This window comes from Heloderma suspectum, chromosome 4, assembly GCF_057233095.1.
Source record: "Heloderma suspectum isolate Gila_16-S chromosome 4, 16-S_ref, whole genome shotgun sequence".
Classification (NCBI taxonomy): domain Eukaryota; kingdom Metazoa; phylum Chordata; class Lepidosauria; order Squamata; family Helodermatidae; genus Heloderma; species Heloderma suspectum.
Genome location: NC_139461.1, coordinates 186,504,301 through 186,531,463, shown reverse-complemented (window position 1 = coordinate 186,531,463; position 27,163 = coordinate 186,504,301). Strand labels below are relative to the sequence as shown.

General features: G+C 44.3%; 1 protein-coding gene across 1 annotated transcript; it reads left to right on the top strand.

Annotated features, from left to right (window-relative positions):
* Positions 1 to 1,503: 1,503 nt before the first annotated feature.
* ATP6V1G3 (ATPase H+ transporting V1 subunit G3) lies at positions 1,504 to 26,882 on the top strand. The gene is made up of 3 exons (XM_084851517.1): positions 1,504 to 1,631; positions 22,269 to 22,369; positions 25,415 to 26,882. Exons 1-3 carry the CDS (start codon positions 1,550 to 1,552, stop codon positions 25,586 to 25,588), a joined length of 357 nt encoding a protein of 118 aa, XP_084707643.1. The 5' UTR covers positions 1,504 to 1,549; the 3' UTR covers positions 25,589 to 26,882.
* Positions 26,883 to 27,163: the final 281 nt, after the last annotated feature.

Here is a 27,163-nt window from a genome sequence, read left to right as displayed (position 1 = left end):
CCCTGCTGCCACCTGCCCCCATGAGCTGGGCTGCATGAGCCCTGGCGGGCTCTGCGAGCTGTTCAGGAGCATCTTTCCTTGATGTGAGCCACCATTTTTATGCAAGGTGGCAGCTTGCATCAAGGAGCGGATGGCTGCAGGGGGGGTCATCCCCCCTGCCACCACTGCTGTAGTGGGGGGGGAGATAAGAGGTGCTCCTTTTTCCCCTCTCGTCCCTGCTACAGCAGCAGCAGTGGCAATGGGGATAGGCTGGTCATTTTACATAAGTCTCTTACACTTATGTAAAATGACCAGCCTGTCCCTGCTGCCCCCACCACTGTAGCTGTAGCAGGGGTGGGAAGAGGAGAGGAGCTTCATTCTCCCTCTCACATCCCTGCTACTGTGGCGGTGGCAACGAGCAGCTCACTAATGGACCAGGCACCTGCGTGCTTGCCTGACTCAGCACACACTGAGTCAGGGAAGTGAGGACTGGCGTCCAGGGGACCGAGCCAGCAATCCTTGCAAGGCTTTGAGCCCCAACCAGATGCCCATGCCATCCTTAGGACAGGTTGCAACATCTGGGATTGTTTCACTTAGAAAAGAGATGAGTAAGGGGAGGAAAGGTAGAGGTGTACAAAATGATGCATGGTACAGAGAATGTGGACAGGGAGACATTTTTCTCCCCTCTTCAAGGGGTCATCCCATAGAGCTGATTAGTCAGGACAGATAAAAGGAAGTACTTGTTCATACAGTGCATAGTTAAACTATGGAATTCACTTCCACAAGATGTAGTGATGGCCACCAATTTGGATGGCTCTAAAAGGGGGTTAGACTCCTGGAGGAGAAGTATATCAGTGGCTACTAGTTCTGATGGCTATGTGCTACCTCCAATACCAGAGGTGGTATGCCTATGTACCAGTTGCTGGGGAACATGGGTGGGAGGGTGCTGTTGCACTCGTGTTCTGCTTGTGGGTTCCTGGTCAACAGCTGGTTGGCCACTGTGTGGACGGAATGCTGGACTAGATGGACCCTTGGTCTGATCCAGCCTGGCTGTTCTTATGACAGTAGCAGCACTACAAATCTTGACAAATTTCAAACTCTATTGAAAGGAAGAGTGCAGAGGTAGCAGCAGCACTTGACACATCGTACACTGTGGCATCTGTGGTTCAGGTACAGAGGGAGACATACAAAGCAAGCAGCAAATATGGGATGTCACAAATGGTTTTTGAATTTGTTCCACTTGTTTGATTATTTTATTTTTTTCTTGAAAAAAATAATCTGTTTAGGAAAATGGAGCTACCATATTTTCAAAACATTTTAGTGATCCTGTATAAACCAGAGGAAAAGAGGACATGCTGGTCAAACGGGTCTGTGCACCTTCCTTGCATCCACTTTCTTGTATTCCTTTCCAAAACATTTAACTTCAGCAGGCTGGGAGAGAACAAAGTAGGTGTCCTTACTGTTGACACAACAAGACAAGCGATGAAGAAACCTTAATAGCAGTAGCAGCATAAAGCCGACTTCCTCCTTCCCAGTCCCTGCAAAGACTCCCTGAGCTCAAGGAGACAAAATGACCAGCCAGTCTCAGGGAATCCAGCAGCTTTTGCAGGCAGAAAAACGTGCCAAGGACAAGCTTGAAGAAGCCAAAAAAAGTAAGTTGCTGGACTGACTGTATTCCTTTGTTGAAGGCTCATTAGAAAGGCACTAGAATTCTTGTTTAAATTTTATTTCACTTATGAAGAAGCCGTTCACACAAACAGAAGCATGAATGAAATAAACAACAGTGGGCAGTATCCAAACAGGCCATTCTGCAAGCTGGGCCCACCGCTTGCGCAGCTGGAATTTAGCACTTCCTAATGCGAGCTCTCCTGACCTGCCCTGTTCCAGAAATGAGTGTTTCCACTCGTTTCCAGTTCCAACAGGAAGCGCTAAATCCCCGTTGCACAAGTGGTGAGTGCCACTTGCAGCACAAAATCTGCAGTGACCACTGCTTGCACAACAGCCTGCTTGGATACTCCCCAATATATTTTAACATAAAGGATATCAATCGGTGAATGAAGAGAGCAATCCTATGGTCCTTGGGCAAGCATCCCGGGGACCATAGGATGGCTCAGAAAACCCCTTCTGATGTCAGAGACAGTGTGATGACCTCGGAAAGAGGAGTCATAGATCTGACTCCCGAGCCTGAGCCCTTGTAGCTGGCACAGAGAGAACTGTACTGGCTACCTCTCCGAGGTTGGAGAGAGGGAAAAGGGAACATTACAGTGGGTGGGAAGGGGAGGAGACCAGCAAGGCCAGGATATGATTTATCTTGAGCTTCGTCCAGCCTTCTTCCCTTCCCCTCCAAAGCTCCCTTGCTAGACAGGCTTTTCAGCCCATCTAGCGAAAATAAAGGAGATCGGGGGATGAGGAGGCAAAGATTGCCTTCACCGTTTCCCCCTTGCTACACAGGCTTTTTAGCCTGTCTAGAGAAATAAAGGAGATCAGGGGATGGGAAGGCAAACATTGCCTCCACCGTTCCTCCTTCATGACACAGGCTTTTCAGCCCATCTAGCTAAAATAAATGAGATCAGGGAATGGGCAGGCAAAGAGTGCCTCCACCATTCTTCCCACCCTGCCAGCTTCAGCCCAGCAAGACACTGGAATCTCAGAAGCCTCTGAGTGTGGGAACTGCCAAGCAGTGAGGCCTCAGTTCATAGGAGTTTACCCTAAATTATTACAATTGGATTTATCTTTTTATCATGTTATTTCCTCAAATAAAGAGGTCTCCAAGACCTCTTTCCCAGCATTTTGATCATTTGTTTTCTGGTTCCAACAGTCCATAATATCTTCTTTCCTTCCTTTTTTTTCTACACAGCCTTCCATAATATCTTCTAATGGTTATCTTATACATTCCTATTTTAAGCCAGAGGTAGGCAACCTGGCACCTTCCAGATGTTTTGGACTACAACTCCCATGAGGCCCAGACTGCATGTCCAATTATCAGGGATTGTGTGAGTTGTGGTCAAAAACATCTGGAGGGTACCAGATTACTTATCCCAGCCATATATTTCTTTTCCACCTCTAAAGACGGGAGTTGATATTTCATCCAATTTTGGACCACTAATAATCAAGATATGACTTAACATACTCCCTACCATTTTTTTAATATTTGATCAGCATTAACCCTTCCAATGAACCTCCTCAAGAACCACACTGGGCTCTAATGGTATCCCATACTCTCCCCAATGGCATTGATTCCATTAATCCAGAATGTCTTTACTTCTTTACATTACCGCCCACTGTGGTTAAAATCTGCTTGATTTTGTCTGCTTCTCCAATGGTATGCATTAGGTGGTTGGTACATTTTTGTAAGTTATAGGTATATAATACCATAGAAATAAATTCTTTTTTTTTTTTCTTTTTCAGCGGCATCTGTAGAATAAGCATAGGATATTCAAGCACTGTTTCATCTTTACACAAGATTTCATCTCTTGCTGCCCTATTTTTCTACATCACTTTCTCCTTACTGTCTTGGGGGCTGTCTTAAGCTGTGCATGCATTTACTACTAGAGGTTATTAATATGTTTTGCTAATGAAATTGGCTTCAGTTCCATGAAGCATGGTATGCCTCCACTGATTTATGTCTCATGTGACTTTTCTATCCTGTTCAGAGCTACAGGCCTGCCACCTTCCATTCACTTCTGTTAGCTACCACTAGGGATGTTGGAAGAATTTGATCTTTGTGAATTCAGATGTGAATTGAGCTGTTCTGTAGCTCACAGAGCAATGTGCAGATCAGAATGTAGTTTAACTTCAGATTTTTTACTTCTCTGAATTTTATGATACAGTTCTCAGCTCAAAAAAAAACCCCTTCCCAAAATAGAAACATGAACATTTTTTATAATCAAATAGGTTTAGAAATGTTTGTTTTGAGATAAAATATGTTTAGGAATGCATGTTTTGTGAGAAAACACATTCAAAATACATATTTAAATACAAGTTTTCACGAGGATTCATTTTAAAATAGGAAATTAATGCTGAAACGGGACAGAAGGGGCTTATGAATGAACACAGTGAAACTGACATGGACTGGAAATCCATTGAGCCATCCATGCCTAGCTACCACTAGAGTTGAGTGGGTTGGTATGAATGACTCCATTGCCTTAACCTTGTTAGCTGGAGGCCACCCACCTGAATGAGGGGTACAAGGTGAGGAATGTTTATTCAATCCCAGACATTTATGATGCATTATGGTCTATGGTAGTACATTTCTTCAGCACTTTTTCCATCCATTCTCATTCATTTTGATGGAAAAGCAATTGCTTTCTCAAAACATTTCAAAGGAGAACATTTCCGTGAAGTTCTTCTTGGTGTGGTGCAGCATCTGATGCCTCCCTGGCTGCCTGTGCTTCACCTAAAACCCAGAGGAGGGCACACTGGAGCAGTGGATCTGCTCCGGGTTTCAGTCAGAACCTGTCAGAATTCTAAAGGAGCTCCTTTAGAGTTCTGACTGGTTCTGACTGAAACACAGAGCAGAACCATCACCCCACTGACCTCAGAGCCACCAGCCTGCACTGGGAAGGCATCATGAGGTAACTCATGAGGTAACTCATCCCATGGGGCTTTTTCAGAGCAGGAAGTGTGAGCAGCCAGAGAAGCTGCAGAGCAGTGGAGAGAGAGATAATAGAAAGAAGAAAAAACAGAGTATCCTTGACCACAAACACCCCCAAAAGAAATTCAAAAGAAGTTCAAAAGTACTTTGAGAATGAGGCAGAAAAGAAAACACAATCCTCTTTTGCAGTGGAAGAAAACGTTTGGGAAATAGGACGTTAGGTTTTGACACAACTCTAGAGGAGCTTGCTTCAGTGACACATTCTCCTTCTGCCAGCAACCCGCATGGACTGGGCTTTTCAGCAAACCCCTGACACAAACTAAACCTACTTCTGTGTGCACCAGTTCCAAGGAAATCTGTACCAGTCAGCAGCAGTTCACCAGCGCAGTGTTCAGCCATCAGCAGGATTCAGTTGTAAAGCAAAACAGCGAGCTTGCTGTTTCTGAACAGATGAGGTCCTGGCACGTTAGACTGAAAACATGACCTTCGTTTTCATGGGAACAGATTGTTGTGTAACTCCAACCCTTAAAAAAAAAAAAAATATATGCTTCACTGTTTGCTGCTTATTTGTTCTGAGGGAGGATGCAAAAAAGGCATTTCGAAAGCCTCTTTGAAACATTGGAACTGCAGAGAAAGACCAACAGATAGACATGAGAAAGCGTAGCCTATAATATTACTGGTAGGCTGGTTGGGGTGCACAAGTAGATCTTTCCCCAGTCTAAGATGGGTGACACCAGTGGCACTTCCACCATTTTCTTTTGTGGGCTAATTTGTTTGTTTCTCTTTAAGACAAAATGTACAAACAAAAGGGGAAAACAGAGTGACGACAGAGAAAGGGGGGGGGATAATTAGAAGCAACAGAGCTCCTTTACCTTACTTCTGTTTTATTATTTTATTTTATTACCTTTAATGGTTGTGTAGGGCTGGAGACAGATGTAAGATAAAAGGAGAGCTGGCAATGCATTCACAGCACTCCAAAGCTCCCAACACGTGATTACCAAGGAAGGGGGCCTTACTACAGCCCCCCCCCCATCCACATATTGTCCATGGACGTCTGCAGGGGGAAAGCGTAGCTCTCTAAGTGTGTATGTTTTCCCTCTGCAGACATACACTGTTAATGGATGGATGTTGGGCGGGGCGGGGGGGAGGCAAGGAAGCCATGAAACCTCTGGGGCAGGGCTATTAGCACAGCCATATTCCCCAGTGATCACTTGAAGGGGGTGCAAATCTGCTTTCAAACTTAAACAGTAAGACATTCCAGTGAACTGAACTCATTGTAGCCTTTCAGCCTCCACCCCACTGGCTCTGCTGTTTATTTATTTAATAGATTTATATACCACTTACCATGAGGGATGGCAAATCAGCAAAATTTCAACTCATCGAAGTCCCCCAAACTCCATCTCAATGCTTGTTCCAGCTTAAATCTGTATCAGATTGTGAGCCTTGTTTTTTTCTTTTCACATGAAAATCTGTGCCTATTTTTGTGTGTATTTTCCAAATGTACACATCAATTGTGCACATCTATGAAATGTACTGGTTCTTCTCCAATTGCTTCAAGCATAGTTGTGCTTATTTTTCAAATGTACACATGCTGTCGCACACATTTTTTTTTTTTCAAATGTACACAATGCATTTCACACTGCAAGCTCCGAAACGTACAGACTTTGACCGCAGGTTGTGTCTGAGTCCGCGTTCGGTCTGAAAGGTGCAAACTGGGTAAATCTTGATCAAAAATGAACTTAAACAAATTTCTCATACACCCCTACTTACCATATTTAAAAATATATATCTAGGCTGTTCTCTATGACTGCCTGAAAAGGTTCAGTGGGGCTCAGATGAACATTCCATTGGAGGATGTACATGCACATGAATCTCTATCAGATACGTTTGAAGAAGCCCATTTCTGCTCATGAGCCTCCCTTGCTAGATTGAAGGTAGATTTGAGGATCCAGTTTTTTTTTCTTCATCCTCCCCAGGGCTCTTTAGCCTCTTCCTAATAACGTGGGAAAGCAGGACCCCCTTCACAAATGCACATGCAGTGTGATCCCACACTGATGGGAAATGTGCATGAATGAAGTATCCATGTTGGGCCCTGTTGCTTCCCCCGTGGCTTTGTCCTACAGATAAGAGCTTTTCACTGCTGAGTACTGAGAAAGGGAGACTTTTTTCAGTGCTCAGCAAGGGAAAGCTTTTCTCTCTGATCAGCTGCTGGAAGCAGATAATCCCTGCCAGGAGAGGGGGCAGAACCTGAGAAAGAAGCTGGCTGGCCAGATGGGAAACCCGATGGGCTGCATCTGCCCATGGAGTGGAGGTTCCCCATCAATGTAATGTTTGAAACCCCCAACTCCATGTGGACAGGGCCAGTTGTACAGGCCCTTCCAACCTAATCATTGCCTGAAAGAGCAGCCAACTGGTCAGAATGACCCATATTATTACCAGCAGTACAGGATGAAGATGCAGTGAGGCAGCTCCCATGCAATCTTGGTAGATTGTCTTTCCCACCCATTCCTTATGCTGCCAGGAAGGAGAGCAGTGACTGGATGGAAAAAGCACCCATAATTGATCCCATATCCACAGTTGCTTAACTGACATTCACACTACGCAGTAGGTGTGGGCTCATACAATAGAATTGCCATTCCACACTGCTGTGGATGCATGTGAGAGGGAGCTTACATACCCCATCATTGGGTTTACACCCTGATGTTGGTGCTTGGTGTTTAACTTTAAAGTAAGGGAGGATCTGTGTGAGCTATTCTTGGAGAAGAAAAGATTCTGCTCTCTATAGGCACCCAGATAAGAAAAATTAACCGAGGAAGAAATAGGGTGGACAAGTATGGGTCACCAAAAAGAGGAAATGGGTCACCAAAAAAGAGGGCAGTGATTTGCATAAAATTTGCATATGATAATTTATGTGTATAGGCACAAATTTAGAAATAATTATATAATTTAATTTAAATAGAAATACAGTAATTTCACCACAGTGTAGAAGATTGGAACTAGGTGACTTCTGTGCCTGCCTGTTCACCCTGCTGTCCAGATGTTCACCGTTGATAGGCAACCGTCCTTATGGTTCTTTGTCTTGAAACTGGAATAGGACAGGACAGCCCTTCAAATAGAGGGTGTCTAAAAGAGGACACCTGCTCACCCTAAAATTCTGTTTTGAGAGAAGTATTAATTACATGATTACTATTTAGTAGGTCTGCAATATAGGCCTGGAGTTTGGCCTACTCAGTCACCATTGCCTGCAGCCATATTACACTCAGATGGCTCTGAACCTAAATTTATATCCCTGCCACCACCTCTTGTGTGATGAGATCCACACATCTGGTATGCATCAAGGCCTGCTGTATCCTGACCCTTGCTGTCAGTTGTGTCCTTGAATGACCGAACAACAGGCCCTTGTGTGCGCCGTCTAATGTGCAAGAAAAAAAGGTTAATGTGATCCAAACCATTCATTAGCTTTGGGTTGGCCTTGAGCGAAACAGCAGGTTTAGATCTAGATTCTGTCATGAGATGCAATCAGGTGTAACATAGACTGAGTCATATATATTGACAGTGGTTGAAACCATCCGCGACGCTTCAGGACCGGTGCCAATTTACTCACAGTGTCCAAATGCAATGAAATGAGAAACAGCAGGCCATTGGTGTGACTGAACCAATGGCATGATGGAAAACCTAAGAGGCTGCCATGCTACAATGACATGAAGCAATACACACACTGTGTCAAGCACACCTTGCTTGATTTTGCAGGGTTAAAAACAGAAGCAATTTCAAGAGGCCAAAGTCTGAGGTGGCGGAGATTGTGGATTGCTGCAATTGTGGAATGGATAATGTCAGAATTTATCATTCATCTTAATATTGTTGAGGACTTTTAAAAATGTTGCACACCGAGGCCCCAATTAAGTTGTCAAAGAATAAGGCCTAACTTAGGAGCAGTTCTTCAGCACATAAAGTCTTTACCCATGTTGGTACACCATGCATCTTGGCATCATGTGCATTTATCATATAGTGTGACTTCTTGACCAAAGAAATGTACCTACCTTTGTATACTCTGTAGGCCTTGCTTTATATTCAGTCAGAGGAGTGCTTCCATAGGTTATACAATGAATGGCTTTATGTTGTGATAATGTCCAGCCTCTTAGGTCCTGTCATCATTCATGCTCTATAAGATCCCCTTTATAAAGCCCCTAGCTCCTAATATGCATGCCACAAGATGCTTCCCAATTTCTGATCCATCTCCCAGGTGCCATTAAGCTGTCTGCTCCCTAGCTGACTTCCTGGAGTCATCCGTGGTGGGCACAGTTAAAAGGGCCAATATTCCTCAAATCATTTCCTAATCACACCATATATACCTGCCTGAGAAAAGAAACTGTTTATGTAGATGGACGACCACAAAGCCCATGATGCAGTGTGACTTTTTTTAAAAATACACATTCCCAAAAGATCTGGTGCTTAAAAAAATTATTAATTTATCAGCAAAGATTCTAGGGTGATTTGCAAAGCAGGATAAAATACAAAAGTAAAATATTATAAATAACAGCATGTTAAAAATACATTAAAAAGCCTGAGAGAATAAAAATGTCTTTGCCTGGCACTGAAAGGATAACAATGTTGGTGCCAGGCAACACTGAATGAAACCATTAAGAACACTAAAGGAGTTCTAATGAACTCCTAATGAACTAATGAAACCAGGCAGAGCGTGATTTGAAATCCACAAAAATCTGGCAGCATGAGACTCAGAATTTGATACCATTTCCAACAAATTAGACCCGAAGTGGATTTTCAAAAGCTAATGTGACAGTTTTACTCACACAAAACATCTAAGAAATTATGAGAGAAACAAAAAGTGTTTACTCAGAAGTAAATCCCACTGTGTTCAATGGGACTTAGTCCCCGGTAAGCATGTTTACGATTGCAACCCTAGACAGGTGAACAAAACTTTCACCTTGTGAGCAAAGTTGAGGAAATCAGGGTAGAGTTCTACAAAACGTGACTTCAATTTTTGAGGTGAATTTGGAGGTCCTTGCTGTGAAGAACAAGGTGAGGAATTTCTAGGGAAGCAAAAGTTTCAGTGATAAGACTACTAATATTTCTCACATCCCTTTCTGCATCCCTAGAAAACAGTCTTAAAAGTGAGATTCTTTCTGGACTTTTGCACATCACTGACTTCCATCCGTCTTGCTATCTCATGAGAATCTAGTACTTCAAATCCCCCTTTTTAAGGGAGTTTGCAATAAATGGTTGAAACTGCAAAGGTATGTCCAAACACCCTCACGTTGGGCATGACGTTCAAGTCTGATGGACGGTCCAAACCTGAATCTAGATATTGGATTTTAGGCCATCCAGAAGCATTTTCAGTGAGTCAGCCAACTTCCAGGGCAGCGGCTGCTGGAGGCTTCAGAGCAATTGCTGAACACATTGAGGCTCAATCATATTCAATAAGCATCAACCCTGGTAAAGCATGCTCTTTGGGCTCTTTGCGGGGGGGGGGATAAGCTTTTAAAATAGTTTGTACCCATCTGTACATAATCCAAGAGATCACCATGACATATAGAGTCTGGCAAGTGCAATTAAATAAAAAGGGTTAGGTAGAAGGAGGAATACACATCCCAGAAGATGAAATGACAGTCAATAAACCCATGTGGTCCCTTGCCAAATTGTTTCTTCTGGGGAGAAGCTTTGTATAATCACACTTGATCTCTCTTTGAATCCTGCGGTAAGCAAAGTCAGCAAGACAAGTGGTCCATAAATGGACGCAAGGCCTCAAAAGAGTTTCAGTGTGCATGGTGTTCCACCGTTCCTTCAATCTACGCACTCAGATACTGATTTGGAACTGAGCTGCCCACAGAGCAGATAATTCACTGCTGGATCAGTCAGTTCTATCCAGAGTCATCTGTGAGTCACAGATCCACCTGAAAGACGCATTTTTTCTGAGCTTTGTGTTCCTCACTGTGCCATAGGGATGTGCGAACTCACCCCCATCCGGGTTCTCCGGACTCCTGCCTAGCCCATGCCCCTGCTCACCAGTCCCCAGACTGATCTCGAGCCCCTTCCACTCTCAGTGAGCACGCTCACCCCAGCAGCCTCATCGAGCTCCACGGTCACCATTTCTAAAAAAAATAAAGTGGCGATTGCAAAAATGTGCATGTTTGTGTATGCGCGAAAATGCACATTTTTGCGAATGTGCATATTCTCATGTGTGAAATGCGCATTTCTGCGAAGGCACACAGTGGGTGTAAGGAAATGTGCATTTTTCATAAAATATGCATTTTCACACATACGCGAATAAGTGCATTTGCAAAAGGCGCATTTTCACGTACGTGCAAATTCGCACATTTTTGCAATCGCCATTTTATTTCTCAGAAAATGGCGACTGCGAAGCTCGACAAGGCTGCCAAAGTGAGCGCAGGCCATTCGCTGAGTGCAGGCAGGGGTGAGCACGGTCAGGGGCCTGGAGAGCGGGGCTCGGGGGTGCAGGTAGGAGTAGGTCTGCCAGACTCTCAGACTGAATGGGGTGCCCATGCCATCCCTACTTTGCCATGCCCAGAGGAGGTTCATTGCTGCACAACATCTGCTACAGCTTCTCATGTGCGGTGCAACCGCATTCAATCCAATGTGGCATGCAAGTCAGAGTAAAATGGGGGAAAGAAATGAACAACTGCCTCAGGTCTGAAACATAAGCATTCACCAAATGTGTCTTTGTTAGGGTATGAGTCTGATCCTTCTGACGCAGAACCCCATTAACGTTAACCAAGGGATTCCAGAGTTACACCAGTGGAAAAAATATGGCAATCAAGGCCCATTGTGTCTCATAGACTCATAGAATCATAGGGTTGGAACGGGCCTACAAGACCATTGGGACCAACCCCCTGCTTAATGCAGGAACCCTGATTCCCATTTGGTCTCCCATCCAAGTACTAACCAGGACTGACCCTGCTTAACTTCTGAGATCAGACGAGATCAGACAAGAAACAGCAATGGAGCACTGCGTCCAAGATGGTTTTGGTGTACTGGGCTTGGGAACATGATTGCTTTCCTCTGGGGACATACAAGATTTTCAGGAGTATAAACAGGATGCTTTAGTGGGGTATGGAGGAACTGATTGTCAGCGCTAAGATATTTTTGATCATTTTTGCTTAGAGACCACTTTTAATATGTTGGTTATATGATAACGAAAGTGCACCTGCTGATTTAAAAAGATTACGTTTGTGGTGTAGGGACCTTATTGGTCTTGTGATTGCTGTGCTAAGAGAATGGCCTGCCACATCCTAGCTCAATGTAACCTTTTAGTTGTGCCAGGTAGGATGCTGATATCCCATGATGCCTCCTTCTGTAAGGAGTGTCAATCATGGTTCAGGTATGTCCTAGCAGCATGTCACATCTGCAGCTTTTGGCATTGTATTTAATATGAACTTAGACAAATATATTCTCTCTGACTTTGGTTTCAGAGGTTTTGGATTTCTATTCTGTTCTATTCTATGTTTTGCAATAGGTTCATCCCAGTATGAAGTGTGATCTTGATTCTTAGGAACCGGATCAGGAGGACTATATTTGTAAAAAGGGAGGAGTTCTGAACTGATGTAGCTCAGACCTTGGCAGACTTCTGGCTTGCAAGATCGGATTTATTTTTTTACCAGAAACTTAAGGTCTACCAACTGGAACCAGGTGCAAAACAATGTCAGGGGTTGGAGCCAGATGCAAAATGCTTGGGAGACAGGTGGATATAGTGCCTCCTATAGCCCATGAAACATACACTGGGGTGACCAGCATATTCAAGCACAGATCTATGGCTGGGTTACTACAGTTCAGAACTCCTAACAGCCTAATTGGCGGAGGGGGTGTTGCTAGAGTTAAACCAGAAATCCTTGCCAACTGACAACAAAGGACTTCTTCACATGGAGCTTTTATCCTGCTATTGAGACTGGTTACCCACAGAAGTTCATAGGTCCTTTAGACTATGTCATCAACCTCCAGGGCATCTCCCGCACTAAATGACCTTTATTCCATTTTTTAAAAGATCGGAGATAATGAGCTATTAAATTACAGCACTTGAGTTCTGTTTGAGCTGCCTCCTAAAAAGAGGAAAACCCACAAGAAGAGGCGCTAGACCACAGCGCCATCTAGTGGCTGTATAATGAAACATATGGAAGACTCAGATAAGGGGGGAAAGGAAGGGGAAGGGGGAAGGGGGAAAGGAAGGGAGTCCATTGTGATCCTGCATTTAAAATGGAAGCAGAAAGCCCAGTTTTAAATGTGGGGGTTTAGGCTGGTATAGAAATGCACAGATTGTCAAGTGATCTACCAGCAGATCCCAATCTCTCAGCCCATCCCTGACAGGCAGTGATGATTTTTGTAACCTAATTGTGTCTGGCAAGATTGTCTGTATTGGATAAGACAGGACTGCCAGCTATGAGATGTTCTATGGTTTCTGATTTTTCTCTTTTCTACAAGTATCTATGGTCAGTGTTACATAGTTCTGATCAAATCTTCGGTTTCTGCTTTTAGTTGACCTGCTCTTACAATGCAAACCTATAGATGTCTGCTCAGATGTAAGCCCAGTGTGTGCAGGATTGCAGCATCAGACACCCCACCAAAGAGGCCACATCCACTTTTTCTCTGCAAAGGATTTCTGGATATCCCTGAAGCAAAGATTTGGATTTCCATTTCATTGTTCAATTAATACTAAGACTGTCTGGAATGATTTATCACTGAGTTTTAAAAAGGTGAAGTTTGATCATCCCTCGTCACTGCTTAGAGAGCCACATGATTAGATGTTTTGAAGTAGTTTTGCAGTTTTTATATTTAATTTTTGAAAGTGCAGATATGTAAACTAATCCTCTACCACCTTCAGCTCTAGGGATGTAGTACCTTTCCACTGAGGTTTTTGGATGATGCATTCTGAATTTTATCATGAGCATGCAGGTTCATTTATCAAGCCCATTTATATTAGCATCGGACCTCTTAATTATATCCATGGAGAAGGTCAGAATCCAGACTGCCCAAGTTTTAATTGCTTACTATTCTTAGTCATATGCTCATTCTAATGATCCTCTGTCTGAAGAGATGCTGCCAAGAGAATTTTAAACTGGAATCATGGCCTGTCTGACTCATCTCCAGGTAAATCAAGGTGACATTTCTATTAAGTGTTGATAACTTAGTAGTGTTTACAAGGTGGAGGAACTTCAATTTTACATTTAATTAAGTGGAGTAGAGAGTTGCACATTTTTAAAGGCCAAACAATGTTTTTCTATCTCTGCTTAAAATGTTTGTGGTTGTTAGGAGGCTCTCGAGTCTAGTTGGGGATTCAGCAAATACATGAGATAGTAGTCCTATAACAATATTCATGTTCCATGTTGTCACTGTAGTTTCTAGCAGCACGATTACAGTGGGATTTACTTTGTACTCTCTAAGTATTTGAAGTAGCCAGGCATGCAGCATAGAATCAAAGGCTTTCCGAAAATCAATATACTACTGAGAGATTGTGTTTTCTCACTTATGTGTTCTTCAAGATCACAGCATCCATAGTAAGTTGATCTATACAGCCAAAAGCCATAAGGCCATACTGTCATTAGGGACTATGGGTCTGTGCTGTTCTGCTTGCACCCCTTTCTGTTTCTGTTTCCATGTAATATTAGCTGTTTTTAAACATCAGTTGCACATAGAATCAACATTGGGTGGAGGGGGGCAGTATGCCAGTGGAAACTCCAACCTCCCCATGTTGATCCTAAAGGTTAGAACACAGCCTATGTATATAGAATCTGTGCACACACATTCTGTGTATGTCTAAGTGACCAGGGATCATTTGCGGGGTTCCCAATAACATGTACAGACCCTATGCAGCAGAACAAAAGTTGAGAAGCAGGGCCATTCTATTAGCTCTGCTAAGAGACCAGCTCTATCACACTCCTCCTTCCCTCAACTGTTTCCATGCAAGCCAGCCATTACAAGAACTTAAAGAATTGGTGCCTGGGGTTGCTTGTTTTCCTGTTCCCTCCTCATCCCTTTTTCCTTTTATGTCTTGTGTTTTAGATTGCAAGCGGGTGGGCACGGATTGTCTTGTTTGTTATTGATCTTGTGTAAGCTGCTTTGAGAGCCTTTTTGGTTGAAGAGAGGGATAAAAATAAGAAATAAATTTGTGCTAGTGGAAAGCAGTTCTACCTGTACAAAGTGGCAGCCAATTTTCACCAGGTCCTCTTACCTACTGGATCGCTTTATACCATATTCTGTACTGTCCCAGAGGGTCTCCCAACCCTCAGAAAGAAAAATGAAAGGTACTGGTAAAAAGAGGTACCTTTCATTCAAAGGGGTACTACACCAGGGCTAGGCAAAATGGTGCCCAGAGGCACCAATGCACCCCCAGACACTTGGGGGGAGCACTCTCCGAGGTGCCCCACCCCTCCCACCTTTTTAAAAAAATAACACATTTTCTTACTGGCAGCTGGGATCACTTCAAAGCAAAGGGAGGGCCTCCAGAAGCTACCATCTTCATTTCCTATTAATGCCTCTAGGCTACCTGGTATCTAGCCTTTGCAACTAGCCATGCTTCCCATGGCAGTGATGTGGTGATGGTACTCAGGAGGGTTTCTCAAAATTCCAAATGTGCCCTTAGGCAAAAAAAACACAAAGGCCATCTACCCCTGAAGTACACATATGTAGGCTTCGTTCCAGTTACACACAATGGCCATGCTGGTTGGGATGATGGGAGTTCTAGTCCCAACTCATCTGGAAGGCATTGAGTTAGGGAAGACTGAGATATTGGTTCGAAGCTATTAAAAGAATGGTGTCCTTAAGGCCCTGGTTGCTGGGCAAGATTTAAACAGGGGGCTTCTTAGCTCACACTCTTCACCACAAACACAGCTCCTTCTGATCCGCTCCTAACTGCTCTTCCAGCTGTCGCTTGCAACCCAAGGGCATGCTCGCACTGCCACACCTACCATCATATCCCGTGTGAAGCAAGGGAGCAGTGCCGTTTGGGCCTGCTCGCCTCTGAAAGCAAGTGGGGGTCACCTTGCTGGAGCTCTTAGCTGCTGCCATGAGGTTGCACGCTGTGAGGAACCGCAGGTCTGTGCTGCCCTTAATGTCAAGAAGGATGCAGGAAGCTGCCAAGAAATGTCAATCTGGTGTTCAATCTATTGTGCCCCAATTTTCTGAGTGATGAGAACTCCGGGGGGGTGCACCACCCAGGCTTGATTTCCTTCGGAATGAGGTCACTGGAGGCTTACAGGCATGTAATAGTTGCAATAGCTGCATGTATTTACAGGGATAAAGTTTCCCTGTTTCCCTCCTTCCCTCAGGGAGTTTCACAGCTTAAACCACTCCAACAGATGTCTCAAAAGTCACTGCTCCCCCATCATATGCCTAGGGTGGGAGTAGCCAGCACCTTCACAAATCCCCAGTTCACTTCTTTTCACAGGCTGACTCTCTCCATTAGACCTAGATTTCCCCTTACCACAGGGGAGGGCACCCTCTGGCCTGTGGACCGGAACCGGCTCCCCTGGAGAAATCCCACTGTTATTTCTGTCCCAGGTGCTTCCCCCATTGGGGAAGCCGAACCTGTGGCTGAAGGAGCATAGCGGCCTTCCAGCCACCAGCTCAGCTGCAGTGGCTTTGCCTGCCACACATCCCTTCCCCAGAGGGAGAAGGCACAATGCAGAAGTGGCTTCAGTGTACACAGGCCTTCTCCAATGATCATCCTTCTGACCCACCCACTAGGGACCTAAAGTTTCCCCTGCCCTGCATCTTCTCCCAAAGGGAGAAGGCATGGGGCAGGGGAAGTGGAGTCCCTGCCTGTGACCGCATGCAGCAAAGCTGGTTCCTGGGCGGATTGTTGTGTTGACATGCCGGCCAGGGACAAAATGGTGTCAGGGGCTGTGGTCATGCCCTTTTGATGCCAGGGGGTGAGGCTGCACACCCTGATATCAATCCAGCCCAATTTTGTTGCCCTCCCCTGCCTTAGGAGAGAGGGGAGAACGTGGAAGAAGAAAACTTGCCCCTTTCCAGAACAGGCCAAGGCTCAAGCCAGCTAATCTTTTTGACAAAGGGAGAGTACTTGGCTGCTTTGCCAGGGCCATTAAGCTAATCTCCAGCCATCCTAGTGTTTGATCAGTTTGGCAGACCCCACTTTTGCAGTCAAGAATCCCACAGGGCTGGAAGGAACCACCAAGAGATCATTTAGTCCAAACCTCTATCTTGTCACATTTTAGTCCACAGAAGGAGAGTCCAGATTAAAGAATATTCCAGTTTCCTCTGCTGGCCCCTCCCTCACCATGCCTCTTCCTCTTGGCTGGTTTTTTCCTCTAAGTACAAATGTTCTTAAAGGGATCGTGGTACCCTTTCAGCAGGAATGACAAAGTGTGGCCTTCCAGATTTCATTGGACTGCAACTCTCCTCATCTCTCACCATTGCCCATGCTGTCTAGGGTTGATGGTAGTTGTAGTCCAATAACATCTGGAGGGCCACATGTTCCCCAACCCTACCTTACAACCTGCTTTACAAAATTTTAAGATGGGGACACCCAACTCACCACACTCTCGTAACCCTCAGGCCTCTTCATAGCGCTCTTATGCATTTATTACATTTTGATGCCACCCAATAGCCAAAGCTCTATGGGTGGATGACAAAACAAGCCTTAAGATCATAAAACACAATAGCACCATAAAACATAATATAAAAATATTGTTAAAGTTTGAAATATAATAAAAACTAGAATAAAAGAAAGCCAGCAATAGTACAAGGTTCTTAAAACACACTAACATATTTTTAAAACCCCAAACAGAATGTCTAAAAAGCGCCTGGGAAAATAAAAAGGTGGCACTGAAAAGACAAGGTAGATGCCAGGTGAGCCTCTCTAGTGAGGACATTCAACAAACATGGTGCCACCACTGAAAAGGCCCTTTCCTTGGTAGCCACCCACCTCACCTCATTTGATGGGGGCACCCAGAAAAGGATTTCAGAACATATGCTTAAAGTCCAGACAGGTATATATGGGAGGAGACAATCTTGTGCCACACAGAACGGCTTCCCTCCTGTGCTGAAGCATCCATGGTGATGGCTGACTGTCAAGAACGGGACAGCAGTCCCTTAGCAGCAGTGCAGGCAGCTCATAGGCCCAACAAAGTCATCGGATTTCTTTTAAGGTTCCCATCTCAGGTAGGATGACAAATCCAAATAAATGAATATGTACAGTACATTTCACTTGGGAATGTTGACATTTATCTGGGACTTTCGCAAAATTGAGATCTTTGTTTTTAGTGTTCCCTAAAGATTATCTGGATGTAATCGCTTCCCTGTTGTTTCTTGTTATTACTTGTGTCGCCAGTTCTTGATTTTACCTTCACTTTCATGTCGACAATGTATTAGTGCTAGAAATCTGCTTTGATGTCCTCACCCGCCTTTACATTTAGGGAGGGGGTAAAGGGAGGGGGCAACCCAATAAAAAGTAAATGTTGCAACGCAGTTAATGGCTGAGCTATATCTTTGTAGTGCCTTGGAAACCTGCCAGCATTAAATAGAATCCAGTTGGTATGGACTGAAGCATCCCTGGCTGCAAATCAATAAGGCAAATCTTTCAGAATAATGTCTTTTCTCATCAACGACAACTGAAATCTGTTCTCTGGCTGTTGCTGTTGCAAATGGGGGGAGGGGGAGAAAAGGAGAAGTTTTTTATTTAAAGCTAAAAGCATGATAGGGAATCATCAACGGTTGCACCAAAGAATGAGTTGTGACGATGCCCAGTGCCTTTCAGTCAGCAAGCCTGGAAACATTTGGTTGTTGATGTGAGAGCTAGTAAATAAAATGGTGCTGATCACGGAGTCAGCACATAATCAAAACACCCAGTAAAATCAATAGGAGTTTCCTTCCTGTAGCCAGCACATGGGGAAACAGAGGAAGAGGACAGACTGTGACAATGGAAGCAATTGTGCTTGCTCTTGGGTTTACACATGCTGTTAAAAACGCAGACTCATTAAAGAGAGAGAGAGAGAGAGAGAGACATAAATCCCACCGCCCCCATTAAATAAAAACAAATAAGATTACTTTGCACTGGCTTGATACAACAAATATTTAACTATTCTAAAAGAAAGAAAGATCCACACAGGTCAACTAATGTAATGGCTGCCGCAGAGCACATAGACACATGCCCCCTGATATGTAGACTCAATATATGGTGGGGTTTCAGCCTTCTGTATGCATTCACCACACACACAACATCATGTGTGCTTGATGCATATGCATATGAATCCCCGTGTGGATATACTCTGCCCATGAAATCCATCCATTACCTCATTGTGGCCAATAGATCAAGCAGACAGCCTGTACCATTTAGGACAGGGGTGGGCCCTAAACCTGGAGCACACCAGGTTGGTGTGCTCCAGATGTTTTGGAAACAACTCCTATAAGCCCCAGCCAGCATGGCTAATGGTCAGAAGTTATGTGAGTTGTAGTCCGAAACCTCTGGAGGGCATCAGATTGCTTATCTCTACTTTAGGGAGTATGCGCACGGAAGGATTACCAATCAACCACTGGTTCTATCAGTAAAACAACCCTGAGAACCATTAACAAGTATGTAAAGACCAATAAATGACAGAGCTGGGCTAACATATTTCTGGCTGTTGATCCCACCCATGACCTGCCCTATTCTACCAGTTTCTAGCCATGGCCTGCCAGGCCTTGCCCTAATCAGTCTAAAACGTTACTCAGGCTCTGTTCATGATCCATCAGGATTTGCCCTCAACCAGCCTCTGGGGGGTGGGGTGTCTCCACAAGTGATTTACTCTGAGCTGGCTGTGTTTGGAGATTGTTAGGGATACATGATGTTGTGGCCATCCCGCAGCCACCCCAGAGCTTATCGTGGAAAAAACGGTTCTTCTGAGACTACTTTTAGTCTGATTATTTTCCTTAATTCGGCTTGTCTGCATGTCTGTTGTGGTGTGCACCACCCTCTGCATTTACTCTGGCAAGATAGCCCTGCCCAGGGGTGTGTCTTTCACCTGGCTGTGACCTCATTGACCTGGTCAAGGGGTGTTTCCCCAGTGTTTTCCCCGCCTGTGTTTCCCGATGTTTCCGCCAGTTCACAGCTGGCCATCAGAGTTCTGAACTACCTCATAGCATTTACTTCACCTTGCCATCACTAAACTCTGGTGGCTATGTCTGCAAATTATAGGTCTGCTCCGGAGAGCTTGTAACTATTTTTTTTTTAAAGCAAAGCATTAAAGCAAAATAGTGTTTTTGTCTGCAATACCTACACCCCCTATCTCACCATTTGCCAGCTATTCCTATACCCCTGATCTCACTATCGTACTATCTCACTATCGTGAGATGCGGGGTATAGGAATAGCTGGCAAATGTGAGATAGTGACACAGTGACATTCAAAACCCCTTTGAAAATGTGATGTGTTTAACTACTTCCTTTCAGGATGGGTGATTTCTTCCATCTCACTATGCCTCTATCATGCAATTGCATAGCGAAATAGGGGTGTGGGTGTTGCTGGACAAATGTGTACTAGTGACAAAGTGAGATAGCACTTTTAGAGGGAAAGAAAAGAAAGAAATTGGCAGAATTGGGCAAGGCTTGGGGAAGCAGGTGTCTCCTCATAAGTAACTCCCATTGTGGTCACTGAGGCTTGTTGTGTAAATATCCATGCTGACTGTCCTTACTGTTTGCTTTGTTGAAAGGAAGTAATTAATGGCAGGGAGGGGCAGAGAACAAGAGAGAAAGAGACTGTTTTGTGGCAAGACCATGTCATGGGAGGAGACCTCCCAGGATTTATTGAGTAACAAAGGATCTGCAGCTCTGTTTCCTTACTGTTTGCTTTGTTGGTGTAAGGAAGTAATTAGTGCTAAGCTTCGATCCATTGCATTACAGAGTATCAGCAGAAGGAGAAAGGAGAGCCTGGAGTGGGGGGAGCCTCTATTATTGGTTGTGCGGCCCCTGCCAGTCTGATGACATTTACTCCAAACCCCCCACCCAGAAGTCTGTTCTGTGAAATGACTTATACTGGTGCGGGGCACTCGCTTGTGGAGCCCTGCACAGACCAAAGTGCACCAAAGCCGATTCCTTGAAAAAATCCATGTAATCCTCCATTTGCTTCTCCTTCCATTGTTGTGGAGAAACCCCCCTGGTGAACCAGGTTCTTCCCCTGACCTTCTACAGCTCTGCTCATGAGAGCAGTATTTTTGGAATCAAAAGCTGGCAAGCCTGGCTTGTGGGAACATGTTGCCCACCACATTTATTTATTTATTTATTTATTTATTAAATTTATTAATCGCCCATCTGGCTGGTCACCCAGCCACTCTGGGCAATGTACAACATATAATAAAACAGTTTAAAACAATAAAATTCTACAATAAAAACACTTTCTAAAATACCCTAACCCACCCCAAATGCCTGCCTGAACAATCATGTTTTTAATGCACGGCGGAAGCTCATTAAAGAGGGGACATGGCGGAGTTCCCTAGGGAGGGAGTTCCACAGAGTGGAGGCCACCACAGAGAAGGCCATCTCCCTCGTCCTCACCAGTCTAGCTGTCCTGGTTGATGGGACAGAGAGAAGGCCATCCGAGGCTGATCTTGTTAAGCGGCCTGTCTGGTGTTGCTGGAGGCGCTCCTTAAGATAGGCTGGGCCGGAACCATATAGGGTTTTAAAGGTCAAAACCAACACCTTGAATTTGGCCCGGAAAACAACTGGTAACCAGTGCAACTCCTTCAGCACTGGAGTGATGTGATCTCGCCGGTGGCTGCCTTTAATCAGGCAAGTCGCCGCGTTCTGTACCAGCTGCAGCTTTCAAACCGTCTTCAAGGGTAGCCCCACGTAGAGCGCATTACAGTAATGTAAACGAGAGGAGACCAGGACATGTACTACCGATGGGAGCAGATGGTCGGGAAGGAAGGGGCGCAGCCGCCGTATCAGATGGAGTTGATACAGTGCTGTCCGGCTCACAGCTGACACCTGAGCCTCCATGGACAGCTGGGAGTCCAAAATGACCCCCAGGCTGCGGACCTGGTCTTTCAAGGGTAGCCGTACCCCATTCAACACCAGGTCAACATCCCCCAGCCTCCTCTTGTCTCCCACCAAAAGTACCTCGGTCTTGTCAGGGTTCAGCTTCAGCTTATTCCTCCCCATCCAGCCACTCACCGTCTCCAGACATTTGGACAGGGATTTGGACATGAGACATTCTGCAGAAGGCATGAGCGCTCAGGAGCCCTTCCCCTTTCTCACCATGCCATGCAGATGCCAAACACCAGGGGGACTTGGAGACATAGCCCTAAGAAACCATTGAGGGAGAGAATCATTTCTAATCTCTACAATGGAGGCAAAGATCATTTGTAGGGAGAAGTTGTGTGGTCTGTTGAATTCTGGCTATTAAATTCAGGCTCCACAAGCTGTCGGTAACTTTACAGGTTTATTCACAATGGTTATATTCAGCTTCCTGGCAGGGCTCTTAATGCAGGCCTGCAACAGAGTTTCTCCTAGTTCAAGGAAGGAGAAGGGACAGGCTGGAAGCAGGATTTGGAGGCTGGGTTGTGCATAAAGGAACAGCAGACAACTAATTCACAGTGTCTGAAAACAACAGGGGATGGCATTATCTGTGCCGACTCAGCCCCAGGTTTGGGCTTTCCACATATGAAAGAAATGCTAGGTACAAATGATATTAACTCACACTGCAACGCTAATTACTTGGCTTGGCTTGTTTTTCAGGAAAGGGAAAGCGACTGAGGCAAGCCAAGGAAGAAGCCACAGCAGAGATAGACCACTACAGGCTCCAGAGGGAAAAGGATTTCAGACACAAGCAGTCGAATGTAAGTCAGGATACAAAGGGGAGATTGGATAAACCAGCCTTCCACAGCCTGGTGTCCTCAAAATGTTTTGAACTACAACTCCCATAGTCACCAGTGCCCATGCTGCCTGGAGCTGATGGGAGTGTAGTTCAAAACATCTGGAGGGCACCAGGTTCCCTACCTCTGAACTAAGGGCTGCTTCACAGACTTACTTGGCTGAGGAATGTCTCTGTATGGTGTGGAATAAGCATGTGTGTTTCCCCACTATGCATATAAAGTAACACATAGCCTAGCTCTGCAGTGCGTGGATCTGTATGCATGGGCCCAGTTCCCACAATCCTTTTCTCTCAAATGGCCCACACTCATGCAAATACAGATTATCTCCATGTGTTGATGGAGGTGGAATGCACACCCACCCACAATGCATAAAGCAGGAGTCCCCAACCTTTTTGGGTCAGTGGGCACATTTGGAATTTTGAGAGACTGTCATGGGCACTCTCGCAAAATGGATGCCATGGGAGGCTGGCCTGTTCATAAAATGGCCAACCACAAAACACTCATTTCCCAGAAGTAAAAGAGAAGTCAGTCTACCCAAGAACTTAAGTACAAGGCAGAAGTGGGGCCTGAGCTTCAAAGCACAAAAACAGTCTTTTGAACCAAAATAAAGATGGCACCAGAGGGCAGCATTTTGCCACCCACCCAGTTAAAAACAAGATGCGTTTTTAAAAATCTTAAGAAATAAACTAAAAATCAGGAGAGGCAGGCAGGCTGGCAAGTGCCCCAAAAAAGATGTCCACGAGCACACTGGTGACCCCAGGCATAAAGAGATATCATATTGGGGGGGCTGGGGGTAAAGTAATATGACCTAAAAGTTCCATGCATAGCTTCATACACTTGAACACGTAACATGCATGACTGGTCCTACCCTTTAGGAGTGGTCCTACATACAGACTGTTGTCAGTGAAATAACCTATAGACCAGGAAGGCATGCCAGGAGCACAAATTCCCTTCTTTTTTACAGAAACGGACGGGGGCTAACTGTCTGACTGGAATGGCTAACACTGCTGCCCTTAATATAAAATATTGAAACAAAAATAACTACAAGTTACTTGAAACTACCAGTTCTCTGAAATTGCGCCCACCTAATTCAGCTCCTATTGCAGACAATTGGTTGTGCTTAACAACTGTCCATGGCAGATAGAGAAGCACAGCCCCGTGCACATCAAAAGTTGCATTCTACGGATTCTGATGGGTGAAGCCCAGATTAGCGTTATGACATGGAGTTCCCTTGCTGGATCTGGGCAATATTTTTGTTTTGTTTCATTGCCATAATTTAATTTTGAAAATATTCAAGGGCAGTTATTTCAGCTGTTTTAAATCTTCTCCCACCCACCACCCACCCCCACTACAAAAATCTGAAATGATGTCCCTGAATGCATACATTGGAAAATAATAGGCACCATTAATAGGTATAGCTGAACCTGCACAGTTGCTGCATTTGGACATAATGCTAAACTAGTGCTGTGCCGAAAATTTCTCCCACATTTTTTTTTACCATTCTCATTCAATTTGATAGAAAAGAAATTGCTTTCGAAAAGAAATCAAGAGGAGAAATTTTGAAGAAATTCTCATGGGTTGGGTTTAGGGTTCTTGTGCTTACCTTAATTGTGAGGTGGCTGAAGAGTGTGCGTGAGTGTCCTGTCTGTCATTGTACAGTCCTCTCTGTGGCAGCCTGTAGCCTCCTCGGATTCCCGCACTTCAATTAAAGCCATCAGGAGGAAGACGTCATGAGGCAATTCCTCCCCGGGGGCTTTTTCAGTTCAGGAAGTGCAGGTGGCCTGGGAGGCTGCAGTGCAGTGGAAAGATGTGTAAGAGAGAGGGAAAACACACACAGCACCCTTGGCCAACTCGCAGTGATTAGGTAAGCTCAAAACCCAAAAGAAATTCAATATTCTGCCTCAGAAAAGCGGAAGCCTCAACACAGTTGATGCTGTTGCCACCAACAGAAGCAGTGGAATAAACCAAAACCCCTCAGGAAAGAAGAAAGAAGCTGTGCTACAATCCCTGCCAATAGTGAGCCCTGTCTGTGAGAAACTGTTGGAGAATTTCTCCTCCCCTAGGAGAAATTTGGTAAAATTGTTGTTTCCCCCCCCCCCGCCCCACAATTTCTCTGCCCACAAATAGGTTGGAGAATTTTGAGAGGCCATTTGTGCACAGCTCTATGCTAAACCATGGTTTAGTCCATGGAGGTGGCAGGTGGGGAGGGATCTCTTTCAGCCCCAGGGATGAATTCAGTGTTGGAGAAGCTCTTGGGGACCACATTCCAGTGATGGGTGTGGCTGAAGGCAAAAGGGGCAGAGCAAAAAGTAAAAGGAGTGTGGCCAAAATTACAACATCTACCCACATATGGTAGCTTAAAGCTCTGACTGCCAGTGGGAATGGCATTTCAACCTTTATAATGGGGGAAAGCTGCACAAAGTGCGGGAAACCACCAAATGATGATTGGTCAGGGAAAGGGGGTGGAGCCAAGGGAAGGGGGTGTTGCTATCTGGGGAACCCCAAAAGGCTGGTTTGGGACCCCAGGAGGGCCAGATTTGGTCCCCAGGCTTAAAGTTTCCCCTCCCTGATTTAGCAGCATGGGAACAAGCTGTGGGCTCGTGCACTAACCCCTCCCCACAGCCACAACGAGCAGAAGCATCAGCTAACTATCGTTTGTCTTCTGTCCGAACCAGGACAAACTAACTGCAGTGCCCAGTCCAGAGTTAACAGCCAACAGCAAATGCATAGTTTTTGAAAAAACTAGTTCAAAAATAATGTGAATTTTCATAATTTTTTTTATTTATATATATATATAAAAAAAATCAGATTGATGTGGAAACAGGATGGAACAGACTGATGAATGAACACATGTGAAACGGACATGGATCGGAAACAAATCAAGCAATCCATCTGTCTTGTGTAGCAACTCTTATAGCAAAGAAGGCCTTAAAAGGCCTCACAGCTAATGTGACCATGCATGTACATGTCTGATTCACTCACAGGATATGTCTTCTTTTGCCTCTATAGATAATGGGCTCTCAGGGTAACCTATCAATGAAAGTAGATGAAGAAACTGCAGCAAAGATCCGAGAACTCACTAGCAACTATCATCACAGCAAGGATAGTGTGATTGGACATCTCTTGGACAAGGTGTCCAACATCAATCCCGAAATCCACTCAAATTATGCATATACAATTTAAATCCTTTCATGGAAATGTTTCAGGAGGAACAGTAACGGCCCTACTATTAGGCAGAGTGAAGTAGCTTGATTCGGGTGGCAGATTTGGGGGTACTATTAAACTGAAGCATATTGTCAATTATTATATTTTTATCACCAGCAAAGATTGGACAGGATCCATTTGGATTTTCTGCCTCCGACACCAAAACTGTCGCAAGCTGTCTTTGAGCAGAAGGCATTATTTTCCCAAACGAGTTGCTTCTCTGTATTTCACTATGTGGTATAAAAATCACCAAGGCAAAAGCACGTAGCTGTTCATAACATTTGTGACATGACCAGCTCTTATAAGGTTTCACACAACTGTTTGGCAATATGGATTCCCACTACCACCACTTTTCTTTTCTTTTTTTCCCTTTTTGGTAGCAAAGAATGTATCACTTCAATATGGGCAAAGGGAGAAGAAGGAATTGTTTGACACCAGCAGCTTTTTAGTGGGTGTCTTCTGCTTCTTTACTTATGTTCTGTACTTCTTAAAAAGTGTTCTGTTCATATGAATTGGCCCATTGCAGGAAATCTGTTTGTCACAATATGTGGAGTGTTTAAAATATCCAAGTATGTAATAAATAATATAGATATATTATTGGACCTAAAATTAAAGCACTTGTCTCTAGCTGGTACATATGGAGAATCAGCAATTACACATCCTTGGGTAGCTTTACAGACCAGACATAATTATACCAAGAAATATAGGAATAAGGTGAACATCCTTACAGTGTAATCCTGTACATGTCTACTCAGAAGTAAACACCATTGAGTTCAATGGGACCTATTCCCAGATAAGTGTGTATATCATTGCACTCTAAGACAATTTAACTTAGGATCCAAGCCAATGAGACTAAACCATGGTACATATTTGCGGGCTGATACATTTTTAGTAAAGAAAAAAGAAAGAAAACCAGCCACTGTTACTGTAAGTTTGCAGGCAAGACCTCATATAACATTTTGTAGAGCACCTAGTTTTTTTTTAGGGGGTTAATAAATAATAATTATGATTAATTTAGCAGTGTAATTTCTATGCACAGATGCTATGAAACTCTGCCTAGATCCATGAATGTCAAGTGTTTTTTTTAATTATCCAGTTTTTTATAGGTTTACTTATAAACAAGTGTCATTTTGATAACATTTTCAGCAACATACCTGCTCCCAAGTTTTCCAATACTCGCAGTTCAACTTGAAACATTTCAGTGATATTGGTAAACCATTTTTTTAAATGTAATCTTAATATCAAGCTGAACATCTGGGTGCAATCTCTGGTTTCTGGTTTTGTGCCTCTGTTGTTTCTTTGAAAGAAGTCTTCTATGACAATGACTTTTCATCACCAGAATTATCCATGCTATGGAACAAAACTGGCTTTGCCAGCCTGCACTACAGTGCCCACCCACAGGTTTTTTCAGATTTATTCTTTTACTTTCATTTAGAAAGTGCCTAAAATTGCAAGGAGCTGAACAACAACAACAACACCTCTTACCATTCTGCAATTTTAAGAATGTTCCATTAGGGGGGAAAGGAAGAGGGAAAGAGGGCCAACTGGGAAACA